The sequence below is a fragment of the Saccopteryx leptura genome, chromosome 1 (assembly GCF_036850995.1).
Source record: "Saccopteryx leptura isolate mSacLep1 chromosome 1, mSacLep1_pri_phased_curated, whole genome shotgun sequence".
Taxonomy (NCBI): Eukaryota; Metazoa; Chordata; class Mammalia; order Chiroptera; family Emballonuridae; genus Saccopteryx; species Saccopteryx leptura.
This window is the reverse complement of record NC_089503.1, coordinates 291406438-291419601: the sequence shown is the minus strand read 5'-3', so window position 1 is coordinate 291419601 and position 13164 is coordinate 291406438. Positions and strand designations below refer to the sequence as shown.

Genomic DNA, 13164 nt, shown 5'->3' with positions numbered 1-13164 from the left:
TTAAGGAAATAATCAGACAAATTAAGAATGTCAAATATTCTGTAAGATGATTAAGCTTCCTAAAGTCAGTGCATATTTCAGAATGAGGACATTTTAAAAGTCATGTAGCCTGATCACCTCAGAAAAAAAGTTAATATAATAAAAAAATAAGGGAAATTATTTTATATTTTAAAAATTTAAAACATAATTAAATGTAATGCATGGAATTTTTTTTTGAATCCTAGTTTGAAAATTTGGAGAAAACTAATTGAGGAATGTATATTAAATAATATTTAATAACTCATTAATTTTCTTAGGTGTGATAATGATATTGTTTATTTAAGACATTCTTTTTAGAAGATATATGCTAAAATATTTAGAAGTAACATGTTATGATGTCTGCAACTTACTTTTAAATTATTTAGCAAAAAAAATTATAGATAAAAACAAATATGCAAAATGAAATAAATGCCTGACCTGTGTTGGTGTGGTGGATAAAGCATCAACCTGGAATGCTAAGGTCGCTGGTTCGAAATCCCGGGCTTGCCCAGTCAAGGCACATATGAAAAACAACTACTAAAAGTTGATGCTTCCTGCTCCTTACCCCGCTTCTTTTTTCTCTCTCCTCTCTCTAAAATCAATAAATAAAATCCAAAAAAAAAAAAAAAAAAAAAAGAATCTTGGTGTTATGTTTGAAATTTATAATAATTAAAAGTTAAAAACAAAATGATGGCTTAAGATAATTTTCCCATGAGAGAATTATTTTTTTACTATGTTGTTTCTGTTTGTGTAGATGTTTTAATTTTTAAATTGTAATTGTTAGAATTTTACAAAATAGATAATTGTAGCATTTAGGATGTGAATATAATTAAAAATCTGATTAGAGACTGTACATTTATTAGATTTAGGGCTTTCCAGTTAGTATTACATATTCTTAAGAGGACTTGCAACTAAATGAGATTGAAAGCTGGAATTCAGCTATGGGGGTGTTAGAGAGGGTATACAGTTTGGGTCTCACTTAGAAGGGAGATGGAATGGAGTTTAGTTGGTGCTTGCCTTTGATTCTTGGGCCAAGCACCATGTGCTGCGACCAGTGAAGAAGCAGAGCCTCACTAAACACAAACACCAGCCTGATATCAAGGATAATGGCAATTCTTTAGGAAAGCCAGAAAATGAGAGCTAAAGACTGTAGGGATGGAAAATATTCCCTGCTAAGTTCGGTGGCTAGTCTAATAATTAAATTGACCTAAGACAGGTTAACAGGGAAATTTAATTATGTACATATAAGAGCACTACAAGGACATGAGACTCAAAAGGAATCAGGCAATGGAGGCTCGGGTGCCATCCTGCGCTAAGGAATGCATCGGAGACGTGGGGCTTCAGAGGGGAGAAGGGCAACTCACAGGAGGGTAAGAAGAGCAGGTGTTTGGTAACCAGATCTACCAGTCACGTACATCTTTCAGATAAAAAAAGAAGTTATCTCTGGTCATAGCTCTTTCTGGTACAGGTCCTCTATCTAAATTCTTTTAGGCAGGTAAGGGAGAAGTGAAAGATTTCTTGAGTCTGCAGTCTTAACTGCCTTCAGCTGAAAAAAATCCACATGCCAAAGTGGGATGTTTTAGGGTTGCCTATTCTGCTCCACTTCCGGATCAAGGGAGATGACGTCAGAGTAATGGCGGGGTAGGAAGCGATACCGATAAATCTCCCCCAAAACTCAACAAGATCTTCAACCAGAAACAGAAAAACCTATACTTGGAGCTTCCAGATGCTTCGCAATACACCCAAAGGCATGATTGAGTGAAAAATTGGCTAAATATATAACCAAACCCCGAAGGAAATAGGGAGTAAGAAATGCTCCGCCTTCCTCACTAACCTAAACAGGGCGGCTTTCTCTGGTAACTGTGAATATAGAAACTGAGGCGGGCAAAGGGGGTGAATACAAACGGCCGAACCAGGCTGTGGCACGGAGATCCAAGCCGAGGAAAATCTGATCCTGTGGCAACCCGGGCAATACAAGCTAACACTCGCGCCAAACCCAAACAAAGAAAGACAAGCGGCGCGGCCATTTTACCCGGTCTCCTGGTCGGCGTGCACGCAGTTAGTGGGCGAGAGATTTCTTCCTAGGCCCCGGGAGTCAGTGCCCGTGTTGCCCCACGGAGAGGCAGGGTCAGAGGCCTTTCTGTGGGCCGAGGGCAGAGTCTCTGGGCAGCCCCAGCGCCCTGGGAAAGCCACGCACGGGAGGGAGTGAGAACTAATTCCAATGGTGGAGATTTTCCTTGCCGAGGGTGTTTCACTCAGAGGGAATCGCGGCCGGCCTCATATCCGGGTTTGCGCGCGCAGATAAGGAGTGAGCGATTCCTCCCAGTGCCTCGGCAGTGCGCACCCGTGTTATCGCACAGAGGGGCAGAGTCAGGGGCCTTTGTGTGGGCCAAAGCGGAATCTCGGGCCGCCCCAGCACCTTGCAAAAGCCGCGCACGGGGACGGAGCGAGACTCAATTCCAACGCTGCAACTTTTCCCTGCGGTCGGGGGTTTCACTCAGAGCGTGAGACTGCTGGCCGGATATCCTGGTCTGCGCGCGCAGCCAGTGAGTGAGAGTTTTCTCCAAGCGCCCCGGAAGTGGGCACCCGCTTGTGTTACCGGACAGAGTGGCAGAACCAGAGATCTGTGAGTGGGTGGAAAGCCCGCCTGATTATGCTAGCAGCTCTGACTGACTGAGCCTTACCCAGAGCCCTGTGCTGAGTGGAAATAGAGTGGGGAGTTGCCAGCTCTTTGAGCCTCTTACTATCCAGGCAGAGGCAGCAGCAACCCCATAGCTGGATTATCAGGCTACTAATTGAGGAAGGAAAGACTAGAAGAAAGGCTCCAGGAACACGGACTCTCTCACTGTCGGAGCCTATAAATGCTAATAGCCTCGACTGCCAACGAGACTAAAGCACAATACATGACATTGCCATAGAGACTTATCAACTGCAAACCTCCACCTGAGCGTGGCAAAGGGGCAAAACCCGGGGTACAGAGCCACCGACCAGGAAGAGGGAGAGAAAAGAAAAAGCAAGAAGATAACCTCTCAAAATCAAGAATAATCTGCAGACTTTATAACCTATCCCATTTTATTATATTTGTTCGTTTGTTTCTCTTATCTTCATTCTTGATACTTTTTTTTTTTTCTCCTCCTCCAATTTGGCCGATTAACTCTCTACCGGTCTTACTCTCTCCTTTCCTTGAACTACACTACCCATAAGTGTTACATCTCCCATTATCTTTTCTCTTCTCTTCCTTTCTCTCTATGAGGGTTGCACTCCAAAACCCTTAACTCTCTCTCTCTCTCTCTCCTTTCTTTTTTCTTCTTTTAGTGGTTCCCTCTTTTTTTTCTCTCTCTCTCTCTCTTTCTTTTCTCCCTCTATATTAGTTTCTTCCTTTTTCCTTTACATCTCCTCTCATTCAAACCTCAATAACAAACAAATTATCTTATCTGGGACTCAAACTTATGTTTGTGGCATTTTGGGGGGTTTTTACTTCACCTTTTTAACTCACTAGCAGTGCTCCCATCCCTGGCTCTCCATATTATCTAGTTCTTGTTCCACTAAATACAATAGTAATTTTTTAATTTGTCCCCTCATTTTTCCATTTTCCTCTTAATCCTCTCATCATAACTCTTAGACAACCAACACCTAAAAGCAAATCATTTTATTCTTGACCCAAATTTTTTCCTTATTTGCTTTTTGTTGATCCATACGCTCTTTTTTTTCTTTTTTCTTTCTTTTTTTTTTCTTTTTTTTGCCCCTTTATTACTTTTCCCCAATTCAGGCCCTCCATCACAGGCATTGTTTGTTATAATTCACAGTCCACCACAAGATTTTATCAAGAAAGAGGGGAGAGGAGAGGAGAGGAAAAAAGGAGGGGGGGAATAATTTCCTTTTTTTTTTTTTTTTTAATTTAAATTTTTATTTTATTTTATTTTTCTTTATTTCATTATTAATTTTTTTTTTAAAAAAACAACTCTTTTCGATTTTTTTTAAATTTTTTTAAACTTTTTATTCTTTATTAAATCTCATTAATACTATCAACAAAACCACCCTCAGATGCCATTAAGGAAGAGAAAATCGAATATCATGGATACAAAAGAAAGAGAGGTAACACAGCTAGATGAGGAAAAATCTATGGAGAAAAAATTTAATATATTGGAAACCTTGGAGCTAAATGACAGAGAATTCAAGATAGAAATCCTAAAAATCCTCCAAGATATACAAGAAAACACAGAAAGGCAATTTAGGGAGCTCAGAAAACAACTCAATGAACACAAAGAATATATGTCCAAGGAAATTGAAACTATAAAAACAAATCAAACAGAGATGAAAAACTCAATTCACGAGCTGAAAAACGAAGTAACAAGCTTAGCTAATAGAACAGGTCAGATAGAAGAGAGGATTAGTGAAATAGAAGACAAGCAACTTGAGGCACAACAGAGAGAAGAAGAAAGAGACTCAAAAATTAAAAAAAATGAGATAGCCCTACAAGAATTATCTGACTCCATCAAAAAGAATAACATAAGAATAATAGGTATATCAGAGGGAGAAGAGAGAGAAAATGGAATGGAGAACATACTCAAACAAATAATAGATGAGAACTTCCCAAGCCTGTGGAAAGAACTAAAGCCTCAAGTTCAAGAAGCAAACAGAACTCCAAGTTTTCTTAACCCCAACAAACCTACTCCAAGGCATATCATAATGAAATTGACACAAACCAACAGCAAAGAAAAAATTCTCAAGGCAGCCAGGGAAAAGAAGAATACAACATATAAAGGAAGGCCCATTAGATTATCATCAGATTTCTCAGCAGAAACTCTACAAGCTAGAAGAGAGTGGACCCCAATATTTAAAGTCCTGAAAGAGAGGAACTTTCAGCCACGAATACTATACCCATCAAAGCTATCCTTCAAATATGAAGGAGAAATAAAAACATTCACAGATACAGAAAAGATGAGGGAATTTATCATCAGAAAACCCCCACTCCAGGAATTACTAAAGGGGGTTCTTCAATCAGATACAAAGAACAAAAAAAAACAGAGCCACAAGTAAAAGCTCCAAGAAGAACACAATAAAACCAAATTTAAACTGTGACAACAACAAAAAGAAAGAGGGGGAGAAGATGGAGATTAACAGTAGCAAAGGACGATGGAGTGCAAAAGTACTCACAAAATAGTTCGCTACAATGAACAGGGTAGGGACCCTTTTCATTATTCAAAGGTAACCACCATTGAAAAAACCACCACAGAAGCACATGAGATAAAAAAGTTAGCAACAGTGAAAAGATGTATGGAATACAACCAAATAAAAACAAAAGATAGAAAAACAAAAGAGAAGGATCAAACAAGACACAAAACTAACAGAAAGCAAGATATAAAATGGCAATAGGGAACTCACAAGTATCAATAATTACACTAAATGTAAACGGATTAAACTCACCAATAAAAAGGCACAGAGTAGCAGAATGGATTAAAAAAGAAAATCCAACTGTATGCTGCCTACAGGAAACTCATCTAAGTAACAAGGATAAAAACAAATTCAAAGTGAAAGGCTGGAAAACAATACTCCAAGCAAATAACATCCAAAAAAAAGCAGGTGTAGCAATACTCATATCGGATAATGCTGACTACAAGACAGGAAAAGTACTCAGAGACAAAAATGGCCATTTCATAATGGCTAAGGGGACACTGAATCAAGAAGACATAACAATTCTTAATATATATGCACCAAACCAAGGAGCACCAAAATATATAAGACAGCTACTTATTGATCTTAAAACAAAAACTGACAAAAATACAATCATACTTGGAGACCTCAATACACCGCTGACGGCTCTAGATCGGTCATCCAAACAGAGAATCAACAAAGACATAGTGGCCTTAAACAAAACACTAGAGCACCTGGATATGATAGACATCTACAGGACATTTCATCCCAAAGTGACTGAGTATACATTTTTCTCCAGTGTACATGGATCATTCTCAAGAATTGACCATATGTTGGGCCACAAAAACAACATCAGCAAATTCAGAAAAATTGAAGTTGTACCAAGCATATTTTCTGATCATAAAGCCTTGAAACTAGAATTCAACTGCAAAAAAGAGGAAAAAAATCCCCAAAAAATGTGGAAACTAAACAACATACTTTTAAAAAATGAATGGGTCAAAGAAGAAATAAGTGCAGAGATCAAAAGATATATACAGACTAATGAAAATGACAATACGACATATCAGAATCTATGGGATGCAGCAAAAGCAGTGATAAGAGGGAAATTCATATCACTTCAGGCATATATGAACAAACAAGAGAGAGCCCAAGTGAACCACTTAACTTCACACCTTAAGGAACTAGAAAAAGAAGAACAAAGACAACCCAAAACCAGCCGAAGAAAGGAGATAATAAAAATCAGAGCAGAAATAAATGAATTAGAGAACAGAAAAACTATAGAAAAAATTAATAGAACAAGGAGCTGGTTCTTTGAAAAGATCAACAAAATTGACAAACCCTTGGCAAGACTTACCAAGGAAAAAAGAGAAAGAACTCATATAAACAAAATCCAAAATGAAAGAGGAGAAATCACCACGGACACCGTAGATATACAAAGAATTATTGTAGAATACTATGAAAAACTTTATGCTACTAAATTCAACAACCTAGAAGAAATGGATAAATTCCTAGAAAAATACAACCTTCCTAGACTGAGTCAAGAAGAAGCAGAAAGCCTAAACAGACCTATCAGTAGAGAAGAAATAGAAAAAACCATTAAAAACCTCCCCAAAAATAAAAGTCCAGGCCCTGACGGCTATACCAGCGAATTTTATCAAACATTCAAAGAAGACTTGGTTCCTATTCTACTCAAAGTCTTCCAAAAAATTGAAGAAGAAGCAATACTTCCAAACACATTTTACGAAGCCAACATAACCCTCATACCAAAACCAGGCAAGGATGGCACAAAAAAAGAAAACTACAGACCAATATCTCTAATGAATACAGATGCTAAAATACTAAACAAAATACTAGCAAATCGAATACAACAACATATTAAAAAAATAATACATCATGATCAAGTGGGATTCATCCCAGAATCTCAAGGATGGTTCAACATACGTAAAACGGTTAACGTAATACACCATATCAACAAAACAAAGAACAAAAACCACATGATCTTATCAATAGACGCAGAAAAGGCTTTCGATAAAATACAACACAATTTTATGTTTAAGACTCTCAACAAAATGGGTATAGAAGGAAAATATCTCAACATGATAAAGGCCATATATGATAAACCATCAGCTAACATCATATTAAATGGCACTAAACTGAAGGCTTTCCCCCTTAAATCAGGAACAAGACAGGGTTGTCCACTCTCTCCACTCTTATTTAATGTGGTACTAGAGGTTCTAGCCAGAGCAATCAGACAAGACAAAGAAATAAAAGGCATCCATATCGGAAAAGAAGAAGTAAAGGTATCACTTTTTGCAGATGATATGATACTATACATCGAAAACCCCAAAGAATCCACAAAAAGACTACTAGAAACAATAAGCCAATACAGTAAGGTCGCAGGATACAAAATTAACATACAGAAGTCAATAGCCTTTCTATATGCCAACAATGAAACAACTGAGAAGGAACTCAAAAGAATAATCCCCTTCACGATTGCAACAAAAAAAATAAAATACTTAGGAATAAACATAACAAAGAATGTAAAGGACTTATATAATGAAAACTATAAACCATTGTTAAGGGAAATCGAAAAAGATATAATTAGATGGAAGAATATACCTTGTTCTTGGCTAGGAAGAATAAATATAATCAAGATGGCTATATTACCCAAAGCAATATACAAATTTAATGCAATTCCCATCAAACTTCCAATGACATTTTTTAAAGAAATAGAGCAAAAAATCATCAGATTTATATGGAACTATAAAAAACCCTGAATAGCCAAAGCAATCCTAAAGAAAAAGAATGAAGCTGGGGGCATTTCAATACCTGACTTCAAACTCTATTATAGGGCCACGACAATCAAAACAGCATGGTATTGGCAGAAAAATAGACACTCAGACCAATGGAACAGAATAGAAAGTCCAGAAATAAAACCACATATATATAGTCAAATAATATTTGATAAAGGGGCCAACAACACACAATGGAGAAAAGAAAGCCTCTTCAATAAATGGTGCTGGGAAAACTGGAAAGCCACATGCAAAAGAATGAAACTGGACTACAGTCTCTCCCCCTGTACAAAAATTAACTCAAAATGGATCAAAGATCTAAACATAAGACCTGAAACAATTAAGTACATAGAAGAAGACATAGGTACTCAACTCAGGGACCTGGGTTTTAAAGAGCATTTTATGAATTTGACTCCAATGGCAAGAGAAGTGAAGGCAAAAATTAATGAATGGGACTACATCAGACTAAGAAGTTTTTGCTCAGCAAGAGAAACTGATAACAAAATAAACAGAAAGCCAACTAAATGGGAAATGATTTTTTCAAACGACAGCTCAGATAAGGGCCTAATATCCAAAATATACAAAGAACTCATAAAACTCAACAACAAACAAACAAACAATCCAATAAAAAAATGGGAAGAGGATATGAATAGACACTTCTCCCAGGAAGAAATACAAATGGCCAACAGATATATGAAAAGATGCTCATCTTCTTTAGCTATTAGAGAAATGCAAATCAAAACGGCAATGAGATACCACCTCACACCTGTTCGATTAGCTGTTATTAGCAAGTCAGGTAACAGCAAATGTTGGAGAGGCTGTGGAGAAAAAGGAACCCTCATACACTGTTGGTGGGAATGTAAAGTAGTACAACCATTATGGAAGAAAGTATGGTGGTTCCTCAAAAAACTGAAAATAGAACTACCTTATGACCCAGCAATCCCTCTACTGGGTATATATCCCAAAAACTCAGAAACATTGATACGTAAAGACACATGCAGCCCCATGTTTATTGCAGCATTGTTCACAGTGGCCAGGACATGGAAACAACCAAAAAGCCCATCAATAGATGACTGGATAAAGAAGATGTGGCACATATACACTATGGAATACTACTCAGCCATAAGAAATGATGACATCGGAACATTTACAGCAAAATGGTGGGATCTTGATAACATGATACGAAGCGAAATAAGTAAATCAGAAAAAAACAGGAACTGTATTATTCCATACGTAGGTGGGACATAATAGTGAAACTAAGAGACATTTATAAGAGTGTGGTGGTTACGGGGGGGGAGGGGGGAATGGGAGAGGGATAGGGGGTGGGGAGGGGCACAAAGAAAACAAGATAGAAGGTGACAGAGGACAATCTGACTTTGGGTGGTGGGTATGCAACATAATTGAACGACAAGATAACCTGGACTTGTTATCTTTGAATATATGTATCCTGATTTATTGATGTCACCCCATTAAAAAAATAAAATTATATAATAATAAAAAAAAAAAAAAAAAAAGATTTAGATTAAAAAAAAAAAAAAAAAAAAAAAAAAAAAAAAAAAAAAAAAGAAAGAACAGGACTTCCGCAAACCAGGACCTTATAGACAATGAGGCAGATGTCCCTGAGATTATTATGGAATCCTATACATTCCAGAAAAGGAACACGTCTTCAGATAACAAAGTGTTTCTCTCACACAGGGCATCAAGAAGCAGGAGGACACCAGTTACTCAGAAGCATGCTGGGAAGGAAACAAGTGTTCAGCTTGGAAGACAGCATTTTCAGCTGGAAGCTGCCTGAGGTTTCTGAATGAATGAGTGTAGCAACCAAACCAGATAGGGTCAGTTAATCTCAAGGATACTTTAGTTCCTTGAGGATAAAACCCTGTGCTCTGTGTACTCATAATTTTTGTCTCTCAGTTTCTAATTAATATTCCTTCTGTTAATTTCAGTGTTTCAAATCAAAGGTTTTAAACTGGAACTTGGAGTTGGGGGCTGGGGAGATACAGGGAGTGGAGAGAAAAAGTAATTTTATATCAGAAACAGAGCATAACTATGGAAATCAGAGCACCTCTCAGTAATAGGGCACAATATGAGCAGAAGAAAGATAACGTAATGGGTAGTTAATGGGATCAACCTCTAAGGCATAGTCGAGTCTGAGATAACTTTAGCTATGGTCACACTTTCACCTTAGCATTTCCTCTTTTTAAATTTTTTTAATTTATTTATTCATTTTAGAGGGGAGAGAGAGAGAGAGAGAAAGGGAGGAGGAGCAGGAAGCATCAACTCCCATATGTGCCTTGACCAGACAAGTGCAGGTTTCGAACCGGCGACCTCAGCGTTCCAGGTCAATGCTTTATCCATTGTGCCACCACAGGTCAGGCAGCATTTCCTCTTTTTTAGCTCTGGAATCAACAGTCTGTTAAACAATAATGACTCAATAGTATACTGAACTTTCGACAAAGAAAAGATACAGGTGATAGGAAGGAGAAACTAAAAAGAATTCTAAATTGGGAAAGAAAGCAGTGGTAGGGGAAGCAACTGCTTAATAAGCCCATTGTGTCCCTGTACACAAGGAAAGGAAACAGATGCTCTGAGTCTACTAAGATGGAAATAAAAATAATGCTTTCCCTATAATTATCTTGAAAATTTTCCTTTGAATACCTGGGCTGCAACTGAAGGAGAAAAAAGGCAGCAGGGATGTGTGAGAGCTAAGTATTTCACAAGCATGTAGCAATTACACAGCCCTGAACGGAGATCAGACCTCTTGAAAGACTTATTATGAGTCTAGGGATTGAGTTGTTCAAGGACAATTTAAATATTCACCAAATGTTACCACGTTTTTACCTTTAGCCACTTTTTAAATACAGCCTTAAGAGAACTGTCTATTTATTTCACTCAGTATAATGTTATCAAGGTCCATCCATGTTGTTGTAAATGATCCAATGTCATCATTTCTTATGGCTGAGTAGTATTCCATAGTATATATGTACCAAAGCTTTTTAATCCACTCGTCCACTGATGGACACTTGGGCTGTTTCCAGATCTTTGATAAGTAAATCAGAAAAAACTAAGAACTATATGATTCCATACATAGATGGGACATGAAAATGAGACTCAGAGACATGGACAAGAATGTGATGGTAACCTTGGTGGGGGGAGGGGCGGGGCACAAAATAAAAACCAGATAGAAGGTGACAGAAGACAATTTGACTTTGGGTGAGGGGTATGCAGCATAATAAAATGTCAAAATAATCTGGAGAGGTTTTCTCTGAACATATGTACCCTGATTTATCAATGTCACCCCATTAAAATTAATTAAAAAGAAGAAAACTATCTACTTTGTAAGTTGGTATTTTTAAATGTTGTCTAAACTATAAACTGGTATTTTTAAATGTTGCCTTAAGGGAATTGTATAGTTTATAAATTACCTTACTTCATAGTAAAAAAAGATATGGGAATAGGGGGGTGAATATTCTTATTTCTTCCTTTTATTAAACATAGCTCCTGAATTATTTCTTTTTTGTTCTTTTATTTATTTTTTAAATAAGAGAGACAGTCAGATAGACAGAAAAGTGAGAAGATGAGAATCATCAACTCATAGTTGCAGCACTTTAGTTGTTCATTGATTGCTTGTTATACCTGCCTTGACCAGGGGGACTCCAGCTGAACCAGTGACCCCTTGTTCAAGCTACTGACCTTGGGCTTCAAGCCAGCGACCTTTGGGCTCAAGTCAGTGACCATGGGGTCATGTTGATGATTCCACACTCAAGCTGGTGAGCCCACGTTCAAGTTGGTGACCTTGAGGTTTCAAAGCTGAGACCTCAACATCCTAGGTCGACATTCTATCTACTACACCACCATTGGTCAGGCTGAATTATTTCTTAATATTTGAACTGCAAAGCATCTTAATGTCATTCTTGGAAAGTTTTAAAACAACAGGGAATACTTGACCTGTGGTGGTGCAATGGGTAAAGCATTGACCTGGAATGCTGAGCTCACTGGTTTAAAATCCCCGGCTTGCCTGGTCAAGGCACATACAAGAAGTAACTACTATGAGTTGATGCTTCCTGCTCCTCCCACCCACTTCTTTCTCTCCTTGTCCTCTCTCTAAAATCAATAAATAAAATATTTATTAAAAAAAATAAAACAGCAGGGATATTAACCTCACTGATGGTCTCAGCCATCAGACCAGAGAACTAGACATAACTGCTTGTTTTGAGGCAGGGGTAAGGAGGGCTTAGACCTGTATCTCGATCCCTGCCTTCTGCATCTCAGAGCGCCTCCTCTCCTCACACCCCTGGGAAGAATCTCTTCTTTACCCTGTTCTCTCTCAAGTCTGCCATACTCCTCTCCCTTTCCTTTTTCCCAACTAAATTCTCACCTTGTCATTCACTGGGACAAAGTTGCTCTCAGGGTTACGATGCGGAAGTGCACTGGAAGGGAAAGGGCAACATTAGCCAAGGGGATATTTCCCCTCACAAAGTATTTCTTTCCACCACTCTTCTACTTCCTCACACATACTTCTGAGTCAGCAAAACACCATCAGATTTTACTTAAAAAAAAAAAAAGCAAGAAAAGAAAAACCCTAGTCTGAGAGAAAGATAAAGTCCTCCAACAATTTCTCTTCATGGCTGCTGACTCTGAAACTTTGGAATAGAATGCCCCCCAAGTGAGATGGAACACACAACTAACAAGAACTCAAACCAGGTGTGTACTTGTGCATTTCACATCAAGCAGCCTGCTAGAGGACTAAGCAGTCCAATTGCACTTGGCCAAGTTGCATTCCAGAAGAAAGGTATACTTCTGTCTTAGAAACACACACACAGCAGCAACTCCACCTACTCCTCTTTGGCTTGTGGAACACAGCATCTATTCTACACCCATAACGTGTCATCCCCCCAGACCTTCCTCTCTCCTGCACTCACTATTCCGTAGTTCTACCACCAAATCACAAAGCCCCGGTTTACCTGCAGCTATTTCCCCAACTTTCTGTCTCCTCCTCAGCTGTTCCTCTTCCCTCGTTACCTGGGTTGTCAGTTTGTACGAAGATGCCATTCCCCACTTCTGAATTAGAATAGTTTTCTTTTCCTCAAAGCTGATTATTTCCAGTTCCTGATACCTGGACTGTAGCCACCTCTTCTGTGCCACCTGCAGGAGGTGGTACCTGGCCAAGAGAGGGAAGCTCTGAACAGGAGTAGGACAT

The 13164-nt window shown here is 38.3% G+C and overlaps 1 protein-coding gene across 1 annotated transcript in view; it reads right to left on the bottom strand.

Annotated features, from left to right (window-relative positions):
• A2ML1 (alpha-2-macroglobulin like 1) overlaps nucleotides 1-13164 on the bottom strand; it is an 87097-nt gene extending 73933 nt beyond the window's left edge. Inside the window, 5 exon segments of the mRNA XM_066360262.1 lie at nucleotides 12343-12374; nucleotides 12377-12394; nucleotides 12987-13022; nucleotides 13025-13059; nucleotides 13061-13164. Coding sequence (XP_066216359.1) covers nucleotides 12343-12374; nucleotides 12377-12394; nucleotides 12987-13022; nucleotides 13025-13059; nucleotides 13061-13164 — 225 coding nt within the window.